Source organism: Melozone crissalis, unplaced genomic scaffold (assembly GCF_028551555.1).
Source record: "Melozone crissalis strain CALT ecotype California unplaced genomic scaffold, PUWL_Pcris_2 ptg000251l_1, whole genome shotgun sequence".
NCBI classification, from domain to species: domain Eukaryota; kingdom Metazoa; phylum Chordata; class Aves; order Passeriformes; family Passerellidae; genus Melozone; species Melozone crissalis.
Window position 1 is genome coordinate 1,009,325 of NW_026536010.1, and position 18,782 is coordinate 1,028,106.

At 54.4% G+C, this 18,782-nt stretch overlaps 3 protein-coding genes across 4 annotated transcripts; 1 reads left to right on the forward strand and 2 right to left on the reverse strand.

The window, feature by feature from the left end:
- Positions 1-65: 65 nt before the first annotated feature.
- Positions 66-9,569, reverse strand: PINK1 (PTEN induced kinase 1). The gene is made up of 8 exons (XM_054294458.1): positions 9,249-9,569; positions 7,098-7,397; positions 6,053-6,156; positions 4,256-4,438; positions 3,722-3,885; positions 2,633-2,760; positions 1,648-1,884; positions 66-1,251 (listed from the first exon to the last, which is right to left on the reverse strand). The coding sequence occupies exons 1-8, from the start codon at positions 9,567-9,569 to the stop codon at positions 991-993; spliced, it is 1,698 nt and encodes a 565-aa protein (XP_054150433.1). The 3' UTR covers positions 66-990.
- Positions 9,570-11,851: 2,282 nt separating this feature from the next.
- CDA (cytidine deaminase) lies at positions 11,852-14,254 on the reverse strand. Of its 2 annotated transcripts, XR_008484218.1 has the most exons (5): positions 13,967-14,254; positions 13,579-13,690; positions 13,277-13,334; positions 12,467-12,650; positions 11,852-12,368 (listed from the first exon to the last, which is right to left on the reverse strand). XR_008484218.1 is itself a non-coding variant. In XM_054294457.1 (4 exons), the coding sequence occupies exons 1-4, from the start codon at positions 14,139-14,141 to the stop codon at positions 12,537-12,539; spliced, it is 459 nt and encodes a 152-aa protein (XP_054150432.1). In that variant the 5' UTR covers positions 14,142-14,254; the 3' UTR covers positions 11,852-12,536. The 2 variants fall into 2 exon arrangements, 1 of the variants encoding a protein (XP_054150432.1); XM_054294457.1 differs by having other exon boundaries at positions 11,852-12,650.
- Positions 14,255-17,231: 2,977 nt separating this feature from the next.
- On the forward strand, positions 17,232-18,565 carry FAM43B (family with sequence similarity 43 member B). Its single transcript, XM_054294450.1, has one exon. The coding sequence runs from the start codon at positions 17,463-17,465 to the stop codon at positions 18,351-18,353; it is 891 nt and encodes a 296-aa protein (XP_054150425.1). The 5' UTR covers positions 17,232-17,462; the 3' UTR covers positions 18,354-18,565.
- The last annotated feature ends 217 nt before the right edge of the window (positions 18,566-18,782 follow it).

Sequence of the window (18,782 nt, forward strand, 5' to 3'; positions counted from 1 at the left end):
TAACACACCCCGGAACCAATGCTCCACAGCCCAAATTGGATTGAGAGAACCCACGCAGCCACAGCCACATTAAATCTTTAATTTATTGTGCAACAAGCATAAATAACTTTCTCCCCAAGTTCCTCTAAACACAATTATAGCCATGAAATTGAATGCTGTTTCATAAACATGGCTGTTATTTAAAGATCGATGTCTCTGTCCCCCACACCAAAGGATATTATTTCATTGAAGGAAACACAGACAGGTAAAAGAGCAGAGCATCACACTGAGCTCTTTAAGCAGGGGCTGCTGCCCAGCCTCACTCTGTTTGGAGCATTATCCCTAAGTGGAGAGTCTGACTCAGCCTTGGACCCTGGGGCAGCCACCACCACAGAGCTACAACAGTTAAGAACAAGGATAAGCAGGATTTGAGGATGATGTGCTTCCGCTATCCTGCGTACAACTGCGAGGTTTTTACTGCTGCTGACGCTCACATTACCAGGCAGCACCTCATCAGGAAGATTTCAGGCTGTCATTTCACAGCTCAGAAGAAAATGAGTTTCAAACCACCATGGTTACCCCAAGAACAGAGACTGCAGTTCCCTTTGTCAGCTTGGATTTCTGTGTGTTAAATTGTTTCTCTGTAAAACGCAGCCAGACAGTGCCTCCTTCCAGTCACCCCTCTGAAAGGAATCTGCTTCACTCAACACACAATTTACAAGTCAATTAATTCCCAAATGGGAGCAAAACCAACCACAAACCTCTGGACACCTGCAAGGTCCACACTCCCGTCCCCCCAGAGAGTAAGGAAGCAAGAAGGGCATCTCCTCTAGCAGGGACACAAAAGCAGCATGGTTAACACTTGCTAGAGAGAAACTCAAGCTCCTAAACACAGGCCTGCAGCTTGTTCTCTGAAGCACTACAGGACTGCAGACAGACAGAAAGGACAGGTTCCTAAGTGCCTTTAGAAAGTGCCATTTATGTGGGATGCTTGTGTTCCAGGTGGTTCCTTCACCCAGAGTGGCTTCTCCATGCCAGCAACAGGAATATTGCTGCCCAGAGGTCTTCAAACTCGAGGTTTGCCAAGAAACACATCTTCATTTTGGTTTCTACCTGGCTCTTGTCTGCCAGCCTGTTGGTGAGCAGGGTGCCTGCAGACTGACAGAGCAGCCAGGCGATCATCTGGTCAGGTTTCAGGGTCCTGGATGCCACAACACTGTCACCCCAGAGGCTCAGGTGCAGCACGTTCGCAGCCACCCTCGCAGACAACCTCTGCAAGAGGAAGGGCAGGGAAGGGGAGGGAGGTTAGCTGATCCTGCTACACTCTGCCGCATCACCAGCACGGAGCATTGGCACCTCCAAAACTCCCTGAAGCCCCCCCAAAGGCAACACCCTGTGAATCAGAAAGCACTTTCAGACTACTACTGTACATATATAATGTTGTGTGGAACCCTCCAGTGAGAGGTCTGCTCCTGACACAAACATCTGAAATAATTCAGCACCACTCAGCGAAGACTTTTTTGGTTTTGATCCTTATATGTCATCTTTTGATCTTGCAGTGAGATCTGGCCTAACCTGGCCTAACCCCTGCACCCACAGCCCTCCAAGGCAAAATGAACTGCTAGGGGTACTCCCAAAGAAGATATCTTGAAGGCAACAGCTTCTTACCTTGTTGGGATCTCTCTGAAGCAGCATCTTTATCACCTGCCTCACCTCGAAGGGCACGTGGTTGGGCAGGCTTGGCAGCTGGTCCTCCTGGTAACTTCTGCTTTCCAGACTGGAGTCCCCGTGGCCATAGAAAGGATTGGCCAGGCCCAGGATCTCGTAGGCAATGGCTCCAACAGCCCAAGCATCAGCTTTGCTGTAGTTGATCACCGTGCCTGGACCAGGTGATGCTGTGATCACCTGCCACAGAGAGGGGGCTACTCAAATAAACAGCTCGAGTTCAGCCTCTGTGCTGAAATTTTATTTTTAATGCTCAAAACTGCATTTTCCCTGTAATAAACTTAGACACTGAACCCAAAGGTGGGTTGCATCTGAATCTGTGCTGTAAATATTCCCTATTGGCATGCTCTAAGCCTCTGGCACTGCTCAGCCCACTGGGATGCTGGGAGGAATCTGAACATTGCACTGAGGCTTTAGCTGTTGTCCCTGACCAGCACTCCCAGAGTTCCAAGGGCTATCTCCTGCTGGAATTATGGAGACAGGAGACCTGCAGATGAACAACCAACACCACAGCAAGGTGCTCCAGGTCCTGCAGACAGTTAAGGGTGTCTTGGCTTTTATTATTTCTTATCATCAAAGAAATAAAAAGGAACTGTAAATAATTTCACAACAGTCTTGAACTTTAGCCAACAGCTACTGTTGCAACTGCTGCATAAAATTCTTAATAGGTACATGGAAAGGAGCCTGAATAAATATTACAAAGTAAATTTGGGGGAGGGAAGGAAAAGCTGATTCTGCCTCTTAACACCAATTGATTACATTTCACCTGTTAGAGCTCAAGGTATCTATTTGACATAGTTCAGCAGAGATGTTTACCAAGCCTAACTCAAGGTAGGACACAAACTTTCTATGCCACCAAAACTTTTAGCCCCAACAACAGGACAAGCAGAAAACCAGCACCACAAAGCACTGCTACAGAGGGATTTACCTCAGGTGCCATAAGGCAGCCGTTGCCACCCCGATCCACGTAGGAGCTGGTGAAGGGCAGCCTCAGGCCGAGGTTTTCATCCGCCAAACAGCAGCCAAAGTCAGTGATGACCAGCCAGGGACAGCCAGCTGTGAACAACACAGAGCTGCCAGAGTTAGGGGTCAGTTTGGGAGGACCTGGCAGCACCAAATACCACATCACATCAACACCCAGCTTGGTGTCCTCTGCAAACTGACTGAGGGGGAATTCGATCCCCTCATTAGATTGTGGGTAAAGACATTCAGCAGAGTGACCTGGTCTAGTGGGAGGTGTTCCTGTGCATGGCAGGGGGCTGGAATGAGAAGAGCTTTAAGGTCCCTTCCAGCCTAGGCCATTCCATCATTTTAGGATTCTAAATCCTGAGCCTTGGGGAACAGAGAATCCTCTGTCAGTTCTTGGGCTGGTCTCCAGGAAGGCAGGGTGGATTCCAGTGGTCACTCTGACTCTCTCCCTGATACTCTTCAACCAAATTCTTCCAGTCCTAATCACACAGACCTGCCTGCCTCCTATTGCTCCTGCCAATTTGAATCTCAATCACACCCAAAAAGAGCTCAGCTAATTAAAACTGCTGTTAGAGGCTGACAGGAGAACACGTAGAAGAAAATGCTGCATCCCTTCCCTCCCAACCCATGTTTCATCATCCCAGGGTGCAGCACCATTAACCTGGCTGTGAGATTTTAAGAGGCTCTCTGTGCTCTCTGGCTTGGGAAAGATGAAAGAACCAAGAGCCTGAAGCAAAGGCTCCTGCAGCATCCCAAATGTGGTGTTCCCGGATGCTCCAGTCAATGCTGGCTGTGCTCATGCAATCCATCATCTCAGCAATACACTATGTCCATGCTAATGATCCAAAACCTCAGGCAGAGACAGGATCAATGACTTGCTGCACTCACAGCAAATACTAAGCTAAAAACTAAAACTAAACCTGAGATTATTCAAAAGGTTTGATGCTTCTTCCCCCAAACACGCAGCTGGGTGAGACTTCCCCGAATACCAATGTGATCAAATCACTTCTGTGAATTAACTGGCATTTATCCTCAGGGATCTACATACCAGAATCAAATTCAACCAGGATGTTGTCAGACTTGAGGTCTCTGTGTGCTATTCCATGTCGAACAAGGTGGTCCACGCCTTCCAGGAGCTGCAGAATCATCACTGTGGAGAGGCGAACATCCGGCGTGTTCTCCTGCAAATACTGGCGCAGCGTGAAGGGGTAACTAGGCAGAACAGGGAAAAAATGGGAATTAGCATCCTGGAGGCTTATCACTGCCAGCTCAACCTCACTGTTGGCTCATCTCATTACTGATTCTACTCCATCTCTAGCAGTGTGCTCAGACTAGGGGTGAAGTTCAGGCTTAGAAGGGCAGACAAATGGGAACAAACTCCACATTTCTCACTTTAATTTGGGGTAATTATTAAAAAGAACGGTTTGTCTTCATTGTGGAAGCACAGTCAGAACCTCAAGAACTTGGAACAGGTCCTGGGAGGCGTTTCCAAGAGCATACTCTGCTCTTTGGCAGCAGCCCAGACCCAAGCTTTGCAGGGACAGAGTGCCCAAGTCACGTTAACCAGCTTCTCTCCACTTACTTCTTCATCACCAAGAAGAGCGTGCGGCTGTGACCGATCCCTCTGGGGTTCAGGCTCAATGGAAGGACATCAGGATAATCAGCAAAGGCTCCAGGCAGCAAAGGGACAGAGGATGTGAACGCTCGGATCACCTGGATTATATTCGGATGAGGCTGCAGCTTCTTCCTCCCAAGGACAGGATTTCTGTGCAGAGGAAAGACACCACAGATTGCACCAATGCCTCAGTCGGTTCTGATGGATCCCAGGCACATTGCTGCTATTGCTGGAACTACTTTTCATTATTATGGCCTGTCCTCCACACCAAAGGGTTCCCCAGCAGAGAGCAAACACGTTTTCTCAGCACTGGAAGCCTCATCAGAGAGAGATTAAAGCTGCACAGGGTGGATTACAGGACTGCACATTAAGCAAACAGTCAGACACTCACATCCTGGAATCTATTCACTGAGCAAGGGCATGGGCAGCAGTTTCATGACCCATTTCCCAACCAGCACCTCAGCTCAGCACTTCCCAGGTGGATGCAGAGCACCCACAGCCTGTATGGACCCACTGCAGCCATGGGCATCTCCCAGCACCTTCTCCAGAGCTCAGAATCAACCCCAGTGCCTCCCAGAGCAAACTGAGCCAACCAAGGTGTCACAGAGGCTCTTCAGTAACTGGATTTCCCTATTCACAATGGCCAAATAGGAAATAAGGTGCTTTACCTGCACTACAAACAGAGCTTTGATAAAAACCCTCAAACACAACATGCAGCCTTCATTTCACTCAAGCCCCACAAGCCCTTCTATGCTGCTAACAAAGGCAGAGCCAGGCACAGCCTGCTTCTCCATTCAAAAACAGCTACAGCAGCTCTAGAGAGTAACACCCAACGCAATTACTTTGTTAGACATAATAAAGGTCAACTTCACACTGGGAGTACAATTTAGAACCTCTATTTTATGGCAGAGGCAGGAAGCTCTCCCTACCCTGAAAAGCAGGTTACCTATTTGTCTGCAACACAGATCTCTCATCCCCTGAATGTCAAATATCCCTTTGGCTGCTCTGCTGCATTCCCAGCCAGCCATGGGCACAGCATTCATTATTCATTTGTATTGGCAGCCGGGATGGATTTGAAATTTAAATCAGACAATCTGGGCTGTGGACTCCATTGTTTCAAATGGAAAAAAAAAAAAAAAAGATGCATTTCTGAACAAAATGATAGCTAACTTGAGGTAATTTAGAAGTTTCCATGAGATTTTCCACCTTCATGCTGTTTGCTCACTTCCCACTCAGGTCAAAGAGTACAAACTAATCATTTCCATTTCCCTTCTCACCAGTTTTCCTGCACTAAAACAGTTTCAACCTCCCTGTCCAGCACCCATCTTATCCCACACCAGTTCTCAAACCTCACAGTCAAATTGTATTACAGGAAATAATTTGATGTTTAATACACTCAAACTGTCACCGATTGCAGCGGTGCAATTAAAAAGCATCACAATACAAATTTAAATGGTGTTCAACCAGCGGCTCCTCCAGCCTTTACCTCAGCAAATGCCCACAAATTTCAACACAGGGAAGCTAAGACACAGCCACTAGACCTGGTGGGACCCCAAATGCTCCCAAATTCTTGGTGTACCCTTTCAACCACCTCTAGACCACATACTTTAGCAATGCAATTCCCTGCATGCCAACAAAACTTAACAATCCCCAGGTTTACCTGCTTTCAGCAGCTATTCTAGAAAGCCCTGTCCACCTTCTTAACAGTACAAATTGCTGTCAAATTAATCAAGGGAAAAGACCAGCACCTTGCCACCTGCATACCTGCGGCCAGAGACAGCTCCGTATTCCCCGGACAAGGCCAGGCCTGTGGCTGGGACGAGCTCGCGGCCCATGGCGTCCAGGATGGCTTCACTCGAGGAACCAGCCTGCAACAACAACCACACCCATGTGGGTGCCAGCTCTGAAATCACCCAGCCCCAATGCAAGAGAGAGCAGATCATCCTGATGCTGGCACCATGTCTGGAGATGGGTCGACTGAGATCAGATTCCAGGACTTCCCTCCCTTGAAAATCAAAGAAGGCAATTAACCACTTAAAGATCTCACTAGGGGAGGCCACAAGGCCTTTATTTGCAGAAAGAAATCTATTTGTCATTTCAAATGCACCCTTGACCATCAGCAATCCAGACTACACCTTAGCACTCACTTTCAACTTCCAAACCCAAGTGGAAGAGCCCACAGCTAAATGCCAGGGTACATCTGGAGACCAAGGGATTCCAGATGTTGGCATTTTGGAAGATTCTCTTGAAATATTCACTTGTCACATCAACGGGGAAAGCCACGTGGATTTTTTTAAACATGGAAGAGCCACATTGAGGAACTGGATCTCCAGTCACCCAGGCTGGGAAACACTGGAGCAGATCTTGGACAGTCACTGCATGGCAAGGGGACACAGCAGGCAGGTTACTGTGCACCCTGAGACCACTGACTTTTCAGGAAGAAAACCCATCTCTGCCCTGACACTGACAGGACACCAATTCCTAAATCACTGGCAGTAGTGACTTTCCCCTTCTTAGACTTTTCCAATGGAGCCAGCCTCAGAAAACCTTTTCTTCCCAAAACATCACCCCCATACCCAAGAGCTCCAGCAGCAGCTCTCAGTGCCGATCCCAGAGGATGACGAATGCCAATTACCTCGCTCTGGGGCTCTGCACTAACACTCGACATCTCCAGTGTCACCTACCAACAGCTTTGCTGTGACACACTCATCCTGCACTCCATAATTAGTGCTTTCAACACTTCAGTATTAAACATTCCAGCCAGAACTCCCCAGCTACAGACACGGGGGATTCAGCGCCGACTCCTTACCGAAATGTTCCACATCATTTTGATAGCTAAGGGAAAAGCCCCTTGCGGTTGGTGCTTCACCACAGGCTCCTCTTCAGCGCCCTGGGAAGCTGAGGCAGGCTGCTGCTGCAGGGCTGGGAGAGGGCTGCTCTGGGCAGGAGCCCGAGGAGCGGGGCAGAAGGGAATGGCTGCCTCGTACACGGCGGCGCTGCAGCCCTTCCCGATGGGCTGCCCGATGAGATACTCCTCCAGCTTGAAGCCCTGCCAGCGCAAGGAGCTCAGGGGATCTTTCTGCGGCTTGTTCTTCCCAACAAACACGGTCTGAAAGGAACACGAACAGGAAAACCCGCTCAGTTAGCCCAGACTTCCCAGCGAAGGAGAACTTGGTGTGTCAGTGGTATTACACGTCCTGGTGGGATGGTCCAACCTGAAAGTCTGAATCACTGGGCTCAAATCACTGTAACCACATGAAAGATCATCTGCAGGCCATATATTTTGTATTATAAAATTTACCCCTAAACCAGTCTTTCTAAAGGTGCCCTTTTTAAGGGAAGAAGAGGAACCAGGAGGGGGAGTCATTTGCCAATCTAGAATATAAATATATTTTCCCAGGGAAGCTGTGGCTGCTCCATCCCTGTAATTGTCCAAGTCCAGGCTGGACAGGGCTTGGAGCAAGCTGGGAGAGTGGAAGGTGTCCTTGCCCTGGCAGGGGTGGGAAGAGATGGGCCTTAAAGTCCCTTCCAGGCCAGACCATTCCATGATTCCATGGTTGTGTAAAGAGAAGTTTAACTGAACACTTCTGAAATCAGATGCATTATTACACTTTTCTCCCTCTCCATAAACAAACCAGTCAAACAGCATTTTAAAGAAAATTGAATTAAAAGCAGCAACAGGAAAAACAGTGGCCTTTTTGTGGCAGTCAGTTGTGAGGGCTGGTTAGTGTGAGGAAGAGTGAATCTATGATGGGAGGTAGCTGGGGGAGAAAATCAAGAGATGTGGAAAAACAGCACAAAGGAGGCTGTTCTGGAGTTTCATCACAGTTCAGGATCCTACAGGTCTGGTGCTGTCCCAGCTGTCACCATACCAATACAAACAAGTGGCCTTCTCCATGAGCCCCAAAGCAGCAGTGACACCCTAGGGATGTGTCACTGGACACAGACCAGGGACAGCAAATGGAACAACCCAGCAAGGACAGGAGAGAAAGCATCCTCTTCAGAAGAAACTTCAGGAATGTGTCTGCTGGTCAGTGGAGCAGGTGACAGCTGGCTCTGAGCACCAGAGGTCTATTTTTACCCAGGAAATCAGTTCAGTACCATCCGTGCCCCGTGCCCTGCCAGCACGGCCTGGCCCAGCACCACAGGATCCCCATAGGGACCAACATCAGGGTCCTGGGACATGAAACCTCCACCACCAGGCCCCTGACCCCCTCCCTCTGTGGAGGGACAAGGAGTGAAGGTCCCTTGCTTTTGCAAGTACCTCCTTTAGGGTGATGAGGGGCTGCTCAGTGAGAGGCTTTCCCATGACCCTATTTTGGGGAGAAGGAGGTGCCTGTGGGGCTGCTCCCAGCACCCCTCCTTTGGGGAGGTGCCTGAGATCTGCTCATTGCAGCACCTCCAACCTTCCTTGGGGAGAGATGGGGAGGTGTCTGGGGGGCTCCCCAGTGTGCCCTTCACAGGGGCTCTCGGGGGGCTCCCCACAGCAGTGACCCCCCTTCCCTTCATGAGGGGTGTCTGAGGGGCTGCATCAAACACAGCTCTGCCCTTCAGCAAGGGAGTCTGGAGAGCTCCCCACAGCAGTGACCACTCTCCCCCCTTCAGAGGGGACATCTGAGGAGTTCCTCACAAGAATCCCCCTCCCCTTTATGGATGATGTCTGACGGCTTCTCCAGAGCAAAGAGCACTACCCTTAGTGGGACTCCCCAAAGCAAGGACCCCCCTACCCTTCATGGGAGGGCGTGTCTATGTGGCTCCCCCCAGCACTGACAGTCTGTGCCGTTCATGGGGGAGTTCAAGGGGCTCCACACATCGAGGACCACCCTCTCTCTCATGAAGGATGTCTGGAGGCCTGCGACTACCCGTGCCCTTCTGGGGAGGTGACTGAACGCCTCCCCCCCGGCAAGGCCCTCCCTCCCCCTCACGGAGTGCCCAGCGGGACCCCCGGGCCGCTTCCCACCTGGATGTGGCGACACGCCGCCTCAGCCCGGCGCTGCTCCTCCAGGCGCGGCTCCACCAGGCCCAGCGCCATGGCCAGCGCCAGGCAGACGCCGCCGCGGCCCCGCCGCGCAACGGCCGCCAGCCCGCCCGCCGGGCCGCGCAGCAAGAGGCGGCGGGCGGCCGGCAGCCAGGCCAGCCAGGGCCGCCATGGGGCGGGCGGCGCGGCGGGCGCAGGCGTGGGCCCGGGGCGGGGGTCGGGGCGGGGGGCGCGGGGCGCGCAGGGCGGGCGGCACCGCGGGAGGAGCCGCAGGGCCCGGGCCAGCAGCAGCCGCACCGCCATGGCCAGCGCGTCACCGTGGGGGGCGGGGCCAGAGCGGGCCAATAGCCACAGGCCTCGCCCGGAAACCACGCCCATCGATACGCGAAACCACGCCCCCAGGACGGGAATGGGACGGAGAGGGAACGGACGAGGAATGGGGCACGGAATGGGCAGGGAATGGGGCAGGAAGTGGGCAGGGAATGTGGCACGGAGTGGGACAGGGAATGGGTACGGAATGGGGCAGGGAATGGGCACGGAATGGGACAGGGAATGGGGCAGGGAATGGGGCAGGAAGTGGGCAGGGAATGGGGCACGGAGTGGGACAGGGAATGGGTACGGAATGGGGCAGGGAATGGGCACGGAATGGGACAGGGAATGGGGCATGGAGTGGGACAGGGAATAGGGCAGGGAATGGGACAGGGAATGGGGCAGAGAATGGGGCAGGAAGTGGGCAGGGAATGGGGCACGGAGTGGGACAGGGAATGGGTACGGAATGGGGCAGGGAATGGGCACGGAATGGGACAGGGAATGGGGCAGGGAATGGGGCAGGAAGTGGGCAGGGAATGGGGCACGGAGTGGGACAGGGAATGGGTACGGAATGGGGCAGGGAATGGGCACGGAATGGGACAGGGAATGGGGCATGGAGTGGGACAGGGAATAGGGCAGGGAATGGGACAGGGAATGGGGCAGGGAATGGGGCAGGAAGTGGGCAGGGAATGGGGCACGGAGTGGGACAGGGAATGGGTACGGAATGGGGCAGGGAATGGGCACGGAATGGGACAGGGAATGGGGCAGGGAATGGGGCAGGAAGTGGGCAGGGAATGGGGCACGGAGTGGGACAGGGAATGGGCACGGAGTGGGACAGGGAATGGGCACGGAATGGGGCAGGGAGTGGAACAGGGAATGGGGCAGGGAATGGGACAGGGAGTAGGTACGGAATGGGACAGGGAATGGGACAGGGAATGGGCACGGAATGGGGCAGGGAGTGGGCAGGGAATGGAGCAGGGAATGGGGCATGGAGTGGGACAGGGAATAGGGCAGGGAATGGGACAGGGAATGGGGCAGGGAATGGGGCAGGGAGTGGGCAGAGAATGGGGCATGCAGTGGGGCAGAGAATGGGCATGGAATGGGGCAGGGAGTGGGACAGGGAATGGGCATGGAATGGGGCAGGGAGTGGGCAGGGAATGGGACAGGGAATGGGGGACAGAGTGGGACAGAGAATGGGCACGGAATGGGGCAGGGAGTGGGACAGGGAATGGGGCAGGGAATGGGCACGGAATGGAGCAGGGAATGGGGCATGGAGTGGGACAGGGAATAGGGCAGGGAATGGGACAGGGAATGGGCACGGAATGGGGCAGGGAGTGGGCAGAGAATGGGCACGGAATGGGGCAGGGAGTGGGACAGGGAATGGGCATGGAATGGGGCAGGGAGTGGGCAGGGAATGGGTACGCAATGGGACAGGGAATGGGGCAGGGAGTGGGCAGGGAATGGGACAGGGAATGGGGCACGTAGATAGGAGGGAGCAGGGCATGGGAGTGGGACATGGAATGGGGCATAGAGCAAGACACGTAGCGTGGAGTGTGGTACTGAACAGGGCACGGAAGGGGACATGTAGCAAGGCATGACGCAGGATATGGAAGGGGAGATGGAGTGGGGCATCAAGCAGGGCATAGAATGGGTCATGGAACAGGGCACAGAGCAGGGTGCAACCAAGGTAAAGCCTTGTGCAATGCAGGTCATGGATGCCACAGCTGGGAGTGCCTTGGCATGGATGACAGCACTGCCCTGGAAACAGCCAGGGCACAGCCCAGTGTGTGGCATCGCCAAATCACAGAATCACAGACTGATTTGGGCTGGAGGGGACCTCAAAGCCCATCCAGTCCCACCCTTGCCATGGCAGGGACACCTTCCACCGTCCCAGCTTGCTCCAAGCCCCATCCAACCTGGCCTTGGACACTTGCAGGGATCCAGGGGCAGCCAGAGCTGCTCTGAGCAGCCTGTGCCAGAATCCCTCCCTGCTGCCCGTGCTGTGGGATCAGCCCCACAGCTGAGGCACGTCCAGCCTCTCATCCACCAGCCTCTCCAAGTCCTTCCCAGCAGCAGTGTTCTCCACCCCCCAGCCAGTATGGACACTGAGGGGCTCCCCTGAGCCAGGGGCAACGCCCTGCACTCGGCTCTGCTGAACCTCATGAGGCTCCCAGGGCACATCCAGCACCCCCAGCCCTGCCAGGACAGCCCCAGGACCCCACTCCGTGTTTCATCACTTACTACAACTGCAGGAGATAAACCAGAACTGCTTTTATTTCACTTGGGCAAGGCAGAAATGCTCAACCCAGCGCTGGTTGGGAAATGTAATGAATTCATTTATCATTGTATTACAAATCAATATTCAATCAAGAAATGGCATTATCCAGGAGGCACAAAACCCTCCAGAACACCCCAAAAACTTGTCCTCTTCTTCACCCCAAACAGAATAAAAGCAAGGAAAACAAGCTGGAAAGAAAGGAGCAAAGGACATGGTCAGTGCAATAACCATCCTGCAATCCACGTAATCTGGACTGGGTCACTAATTACTGCTGGGGTTGATGGACCTTTTCCCTCTTGCTTTCACTTCTTTTTATAGCTGAAGGATCCAGCACTTTCCCAAGCAATGATTTTGCATTATTCAGGAGTGGTTTCTGTACCAAAGCCTGTTTGTGTTCTGCACCAAAGCCATGTCCTCCCTTGCCTACAGGGATGTCTGGACGCATTTTTTACTAATAACAGGGAATTTCTATGATTTGATTTTGCCATTTCCTCGGGGCAAGGTGGAGCTGGAGCCTGCAAATCAACACTGAATTAGAAGATGAGACAGAGGAACAGGCAACTTAACAGTATAAACAAATTTCCCACTGTGTTGTCCCCAAAAAGTTGCTTACAGGCTGAGAAAATCAGGGAAAACCATTGTCCCCTGTGCCTAAGGGCAAAGACTGGTGGTGGCCACACTGCTCAGACCTTCTTCAGGTCCTCAGGGCCAAAGGAGGTAGGCAGCAGCTCCTCCAGCTTCTTGACAATGTAGGTGCCATCTCCTTTGGTCAGGTAGACATCCCAGTCTGTGCCAAACTGGAGGAGGAGAAAGAAGAGCCAGATGAGGGAGAAGGGAAGAACCTGCATTTCTTCCCCAAATTACTCATATACCCCATTTTCTCAGGTCCACAGGGAGCATCCCCCTCTATTACATGTATTTTGGTTGGCTTATCAGCACTACCTCCCCCAGAGGATATTTTGGGCTTACATCCTGTGTTTTTACCCCACCAGTGTGAGCCCCAGTGCCTCTGAAGCTGCTGAATCTGACCCTCGAGCAGAGCCCCGCGACCCCTTAAATATTAACAACCCCAAAACAAGGTGTGGGTGCTGGGATTCCCGTGCAGAAGGGAGACAAGAGTTGGACAGGATCTGTGGGAAGCTCAGCTTTTGCAGGAAAACCCCCATTTTCAGGCTTGCCAGAGCAAGGACTCAAGGGCAAATCCCTGCAGCTGGAAGGTGAGATAAGGAATTCCCACTGAACGCCCACCCAGGGCTGGAATACCCCTTTGCCAGGAGATAATGAAATTTGAGGAGCCTGGGGCTGAGGATGGGGGCTTGCACCCTCCTTGGAACCTCCAGGTGTTTTAGGGGGAGATGCCTGGGGTCAGGGGATGGTGTCTGGGGTCAGGGAACGAGCCATGGAGCCCCACACGAGCTGTCACCTCTCTCATCACTTGTCTGCAGGCGCCACAGGGTGCGATGAAGTCGTCCCCCATGTCACTGCCAAAGGAGAAGGGCACAGAGTCCTGAGGTCAGAGGAGGGGAGAACACCTGCAGAAGACCTTCATGCCCCGATAAACACAGAGCTGCAACAGATTTGCCCCCCAATTCCTCCAAAACACCATGCAAAAACTTCATTTCCCTCCCCAAACGATGGGGCTGCTGCAAAAGAAGCTGTCCCAGGGGTTGTCCTGCTGGTTGCCCACCCCATCCCTCAGCACTGCAGCTCTCAGAGCACCCTCACCTGGCAATGGCCATGGCCTTGAAGCTGGTGTGCCCCTCAGATATGGCTTTTTGGATGGCACCGCGCTCGGCACACATACCCAGGCTGTAGCAGGCGTTCTCCACGTTGCACCCTGCAGGGACAACCCCGGCATCAGCCACTCCAAACCCCACCAGCTCCTTTCTCCCCAGGGAATTGACAAAGAAAAGCCATCTTCCCTGCTTCCCCTATTTATTTTCCCATCGGCTGTGATCTTTGGCTCGGTCCGGGATGGCGGCTGCCAGCAGGCAGCGGGGGAGGACACACAACACCAGCACCCCGGCATGACCCCGCTACACCCTCACAAGTGACCCAAGGCTTGCTGGGGGCTCCCCAAAATCCCGGGAGGGGGTGTCAGATCCCGTCTTACCCGAGAAGATCTCCCCTCCGGCGGTGAGCAGCGCAGCTCCCACCGGGAAGCGGCTGTAGGGGCAATAGGCGCAGCTTTTGGCCTCGCGGCTGCGGCGCAGCAGGAGCTGGAGATGGTCACCCTGGGGCTGGCCCGGGGGGACAGCAGGGAGCGGGTGCTGCCCGCTTCTCTCCATGGCTGCAGCTGCCTGCCCTGCCCGCTGACGCCGCGGTTAAATATTTCCTCGCCTGGAAAATAGGCTGGCCGGGACGCCGGGATAACGCCCCGGCACGCAGCTGTCCCCACTGCTCCTCAGGCACAGCTGCTTTTGCAGCAGCCCCATCGTTAGGGGAGGGAAATGAAGTTTTTGCATGGTGTTTTTGGAGGAATTGGGGGGCAAATCTGTTGCAGCTCTGTGTTTATCGGGGCATGAAGGTCTTCTGCAGGTGTTCTCCCCTCCTCTGACCTCAGGACTCTGTGCCCTTCTCCTTTGGCAGTGACATGGGGGACGACTTCATCGCACCCTGTGGCGCCTGCAGACAAGTGATGAGAGAGGTGACAGCTCGTGTGGGGCTCCATGGCTCGTTCCCTGACCCCAGACACCATCCCCTGACCCCAGGCATCTCCCCCTAAAACACCTGGAGGTTCCAAGGAGGGTGCAAGCCCCCATCCTCAGCCCCAGGCTCCTCAAATTTCATTATCTCCTGGCAAAGGGGTATTCCAGCCCTGGGTGGGCGTTCAGTGGGAATTCCTTATCTCACCTTCCAGCTGCAGGGATTTGCCCTTGAGTCCTTGCTCTGGCAAGCCTGAAAATGGGGGTTTTCCTGCAAAAGCTGAGCTGAACTCTGGGAAGCATCCTCAGGGGCAGTCCTGGCCCCCACAGCACCGTGTGCAGGGATTCCCACATCCTCTCCCTGCCTGCTGCCTCATTTTTTCCATTTTCTCCTGGTTTTTATTTACTTCCTCCTTTCTCTGTCCCGACAGAACATTTTTCCGCCGCCATCCTGGAGGTTTTTTTCCTCCTCAGTTCAAAACTGGTTCTGTGGCTCCAAAGGAAAATGTCCTTAAATCATTCCTGATGGGAAGGAACAACAGCTCCTGATCAGTGAGATCAAAGGAAATAAATTAATAAGATTAAAAGCATTAAAAAATTATCATAAAAATTATATTTTCCCAGGTCTTCTAACTACAAGCAGCAGGGGAATCTGGCTGAAGACATAGGTGGTCAAAAGCCCGGTTTCAGATGCCCTCATGCTGGAGTCCAAATTCAGTTTGGCTGGTGCTTCCATGGGAATTAGCCCACACAAGGTAAAGGGCTCCCAGGTGATCATCAAATTGCTTTTTAATTAAAGATTTCTCTATTTTTCCCCTTGCCCAAGGAGCTTCCTGCCCCATTTTCTAGCTGCAAGGATGGTTGTCACAGGTCCCAGGGATTTATCACTGGGATTTTTGTCCAGTTTGTTGGATTTTGGGAGGATTTTGACCTCACCTGCTGGTTTTGCCATCAAATCTTGCTGCTGGGTCACTGAGGAGCCACAACAGGCTGGGAAGCAGCATCCAAACTGGGAGTAGCTTCTGATGGGGCTGAAACTCTGGGAGCTGAAACTGAGTATGGGACAGTGAGAGCGCCACAGGCACCCCAAATCTGATGCAGAGATCTGTATTGTCCAAGGGATAACCAGGAAATCCATCTCCCACACACTGCCAGGGTGCATGTTCCCTCTGGAGCCAGCAATGACAGTTCACTATTTGCCAGGGCAGTGAGTGCGAGGAGGGGCTGGCAGCCCTGAACCAGCCCACAACTCTTTTTCTCAGCTTTCAAGTGCAAATCCAGGTTGTTTTCCCCTATATACAATGCGGTGCAGAGCCTCTCTTGCCCCCCAAAATCTGGGAGAAAATAGGAAAACCTATTTTCTAGAAAATAGGAAAACCAGTCCTAGGGCAACTTGTGGGTGGCACTGTGGGATCAAACCAGGGTAGAGGGACACTACTGCCCCTCCAACCTCAATAATGTGGGATCTCTAAATAAAGAAGCTTCCAGGGTGGGTGCACATCTGCCCTCTCAATATGAACACTGAGCAAGTAAACACAGTCCTCACCTCAGTCAACAAGAATAGAAATTATGAAAGACAGAGGCTAGCATGGATAGAAATCTCCCTCATTAACACTAATTCCCTAATTGCCATCTCCCCAAAACCATCCTTGCACTGGGAGCAAACCATACAGCCCATGTTTGCATCAGAAAAGCTGAAAAACAGACAAATGCATGCATTTTTTATTATTTTGGCTGCAAAATCCTACAAGGCTGTCAAGGCCGCGGCAGTGAGAGAGTGGGGCTGGTGCTGTCTGCCTGTGAAGCTGCTATTTTAAGGTTGTATTTGCTTCACTCAAACTGCAGAAAATCTGGGAAGCTGCTGGGAAATGGCTTCCCGTTCCCTGCAACACCCCACTCTGATTTTCTTCCCCAAGCAGACTAAAAGTGGGGGAACATGGTGTTATTCTACCCCTTTCTCCTCTCCATTTTTTAATCCCAAAGCAAACAGAGCATCTCCAACCCCAGGGGTCTCCCTGCTTTATGTCCAGATGGCAAAAAAAAAAAAAAAAAAAAAAAAAAAAGGTGGAAATCAGGGTTTGAGCCAAAGACACTGAATCCTGAGCAGCCTCAGACTCCACTGCAGGGCTGAAACCTTGCAGTGTTCCCCAAAAAATTTCCCCCGAGCTGTGCCATGGGGAAATAAAATAACATTCCATTTCTCCTGGAGAGAAGCTGTCCTAGGGCCTTGGCCAGAGATAAAAGCAACAGGTTAAAAGCCAGCTCAGTCCAAAAGGAGAGGAGAAGCAAGGAGATCTGACTGGCTTGGAAATAACAGGAGCAAATGGGAGGTTTGGAGGAAAAAACGCCAGCAAACCTGCATGATCTGCAAATCCTGGCACACACCCTTGTGACACGTACTGATTTGGGGGGGGAAGCCCCCACCTTTTTGTCGTTCCCGTGTTAGAAGCCATCATCTGACCCTCCCCAAATCATCCCCCCCACCCCACCCGGGTGGGAAATGAGGGAATTTCCCCTGACGCCGGTGGGTTCGGCGCTGGGGGTCTGGCTGCTGCACGGGGATGGGGGGCTGGGTTCCCCCCGGCTTCCTCTCCCTCCGGGGCACGGAGCGGGCGCGCACGGGGCCGCTCACCGGCGGGGGCCGCTCACCGGCGGGGGCCGCTCACCGGCGGCTCCCCGCGTGCTCGGGGAGGTGGAGCAGCCCACGGAGGAGCCGCGTCCCCGCAGCCGCCGCCGCTCCCGCAGCATCAGGCGCAGGCGGCACCCGGAACGCGGCGGCTCCTCGGCTCCGCATCCTCCTCCGTGGGCAGCCGGATCGGACACGGGGCCGCGTCCCGCTGCCGGGGTAGGGCACGACACCCCCTGCGCGGGGGGCGCGGGGACACCCCCCAGACCGGCTCCGGGGCTTGGGGGGGTGGTCCCGCTGCTTGCGAGCGAGGCCGGCGGTAGCGGAGCGGAGCCGAGATGCTGCCCTGGCGCCGGAGCAAGTTCGTGCTGGTGGAAAATGAACGTAAGTGCAAAGGCAAGAGCCTGGGGCCGGGGCTGAGCTACGCGGCGCTGCTGGCCGGCTTCCTCCGCTCCTGCCCGGACCTGCTGCCCGAGTGCCCGCTGGAGCGCCTGGGCAGCGTCTTCCGCGGGAAGCGCCAGAAAGTGGAGCTGAACAAGGAGGACCCGACGTACACGGTGAGGTACCTGGGCAACGCCGTCACCCTGCACGCCAAGGGCGAGGGCTGCACCGAGGAGGCGGTGGGCAAGATCTGGGCCAAGAGCGAGGCGGGCGCCGGCGGGGCCAAGATGACGCTGACGCTGGGCCCTCATGGCATCCGCATGACGCCCTGCGAGAAGGGGGCCCGCCGGCCGGGCCACGCGTACCTGCTGCACCGCATCACCTACTGCGCCGCCGACCGCCGGCACCCCAAGGTGTTCGCCTGGGTGTACCGGCACCAGGTGAAGAACAAGGCGGTGGTGCTGCGCTGCCACGCCGTGCTGGTCTCCAAGGCCGACAAGGCGCGCGCCATGGCCCTGCTCCTCTACCAGACCTCGGCCTCCGCCTTCAACGAGTTCAAGCGCCTCAAGAGACAGAGCGATTTCCGCCACGTCCAGCAGCAGCTCCTGGGCGACGCCATCGTGCCCTTGGTGCCGCTCCGCAGGCTGCTCAACGCCAAGTGTCCCTACCGCCCGCCGGCCGAGCGGGCCCGCTGCGCCCCGAGGCTCAGCTCCATCCTGGAGGAGGAGGAGGATGAGGCCTTCGGCGCCGGGCCGCCCCTGGGGGACCCCGAGCGAGCGGCCGTGCTGCGGCTGGCCAGCGACATGAGGGGCTGCAGCCTGCGCGGGCCCCGCGCCGCCGTGTGCTGAGCGCCGGCGGGACACGAGGTGCCCTCGGTGCGCCCCGAGCCGGTGCCGGACCCTCCTCGGGGAGCAATCTGGACAAGACCGCGGCTCCGTCTGCAGGAAGACCCATGGTGGGGGTGGGTTTGCACCCCAGGGACACCCCCCCGCCCCGCACATGAACCTGCTCTCGTGCCTCCTCCACAGCGGCCATAATAATAAAATGAATGTGTGTTTTCTGCGGTGTGACGGCGCCTGTGTCTCGCCCGGACCCCGGCGGACGACAGAGTTAAGCTCGGCTCTGAGGCAGTCTGGGGGGTTTATATTGCTTTTACCCCTCGAAAGGCAAGCCAAGGAGGGGGGGCTGCGGGGTCCACGGTGCTTTCCTGCGGCACCGAGGGCGGGGGAGAGCTGATCTGTGTAGTCATGGCAACTTGAATTTTTAAATATAGAGCT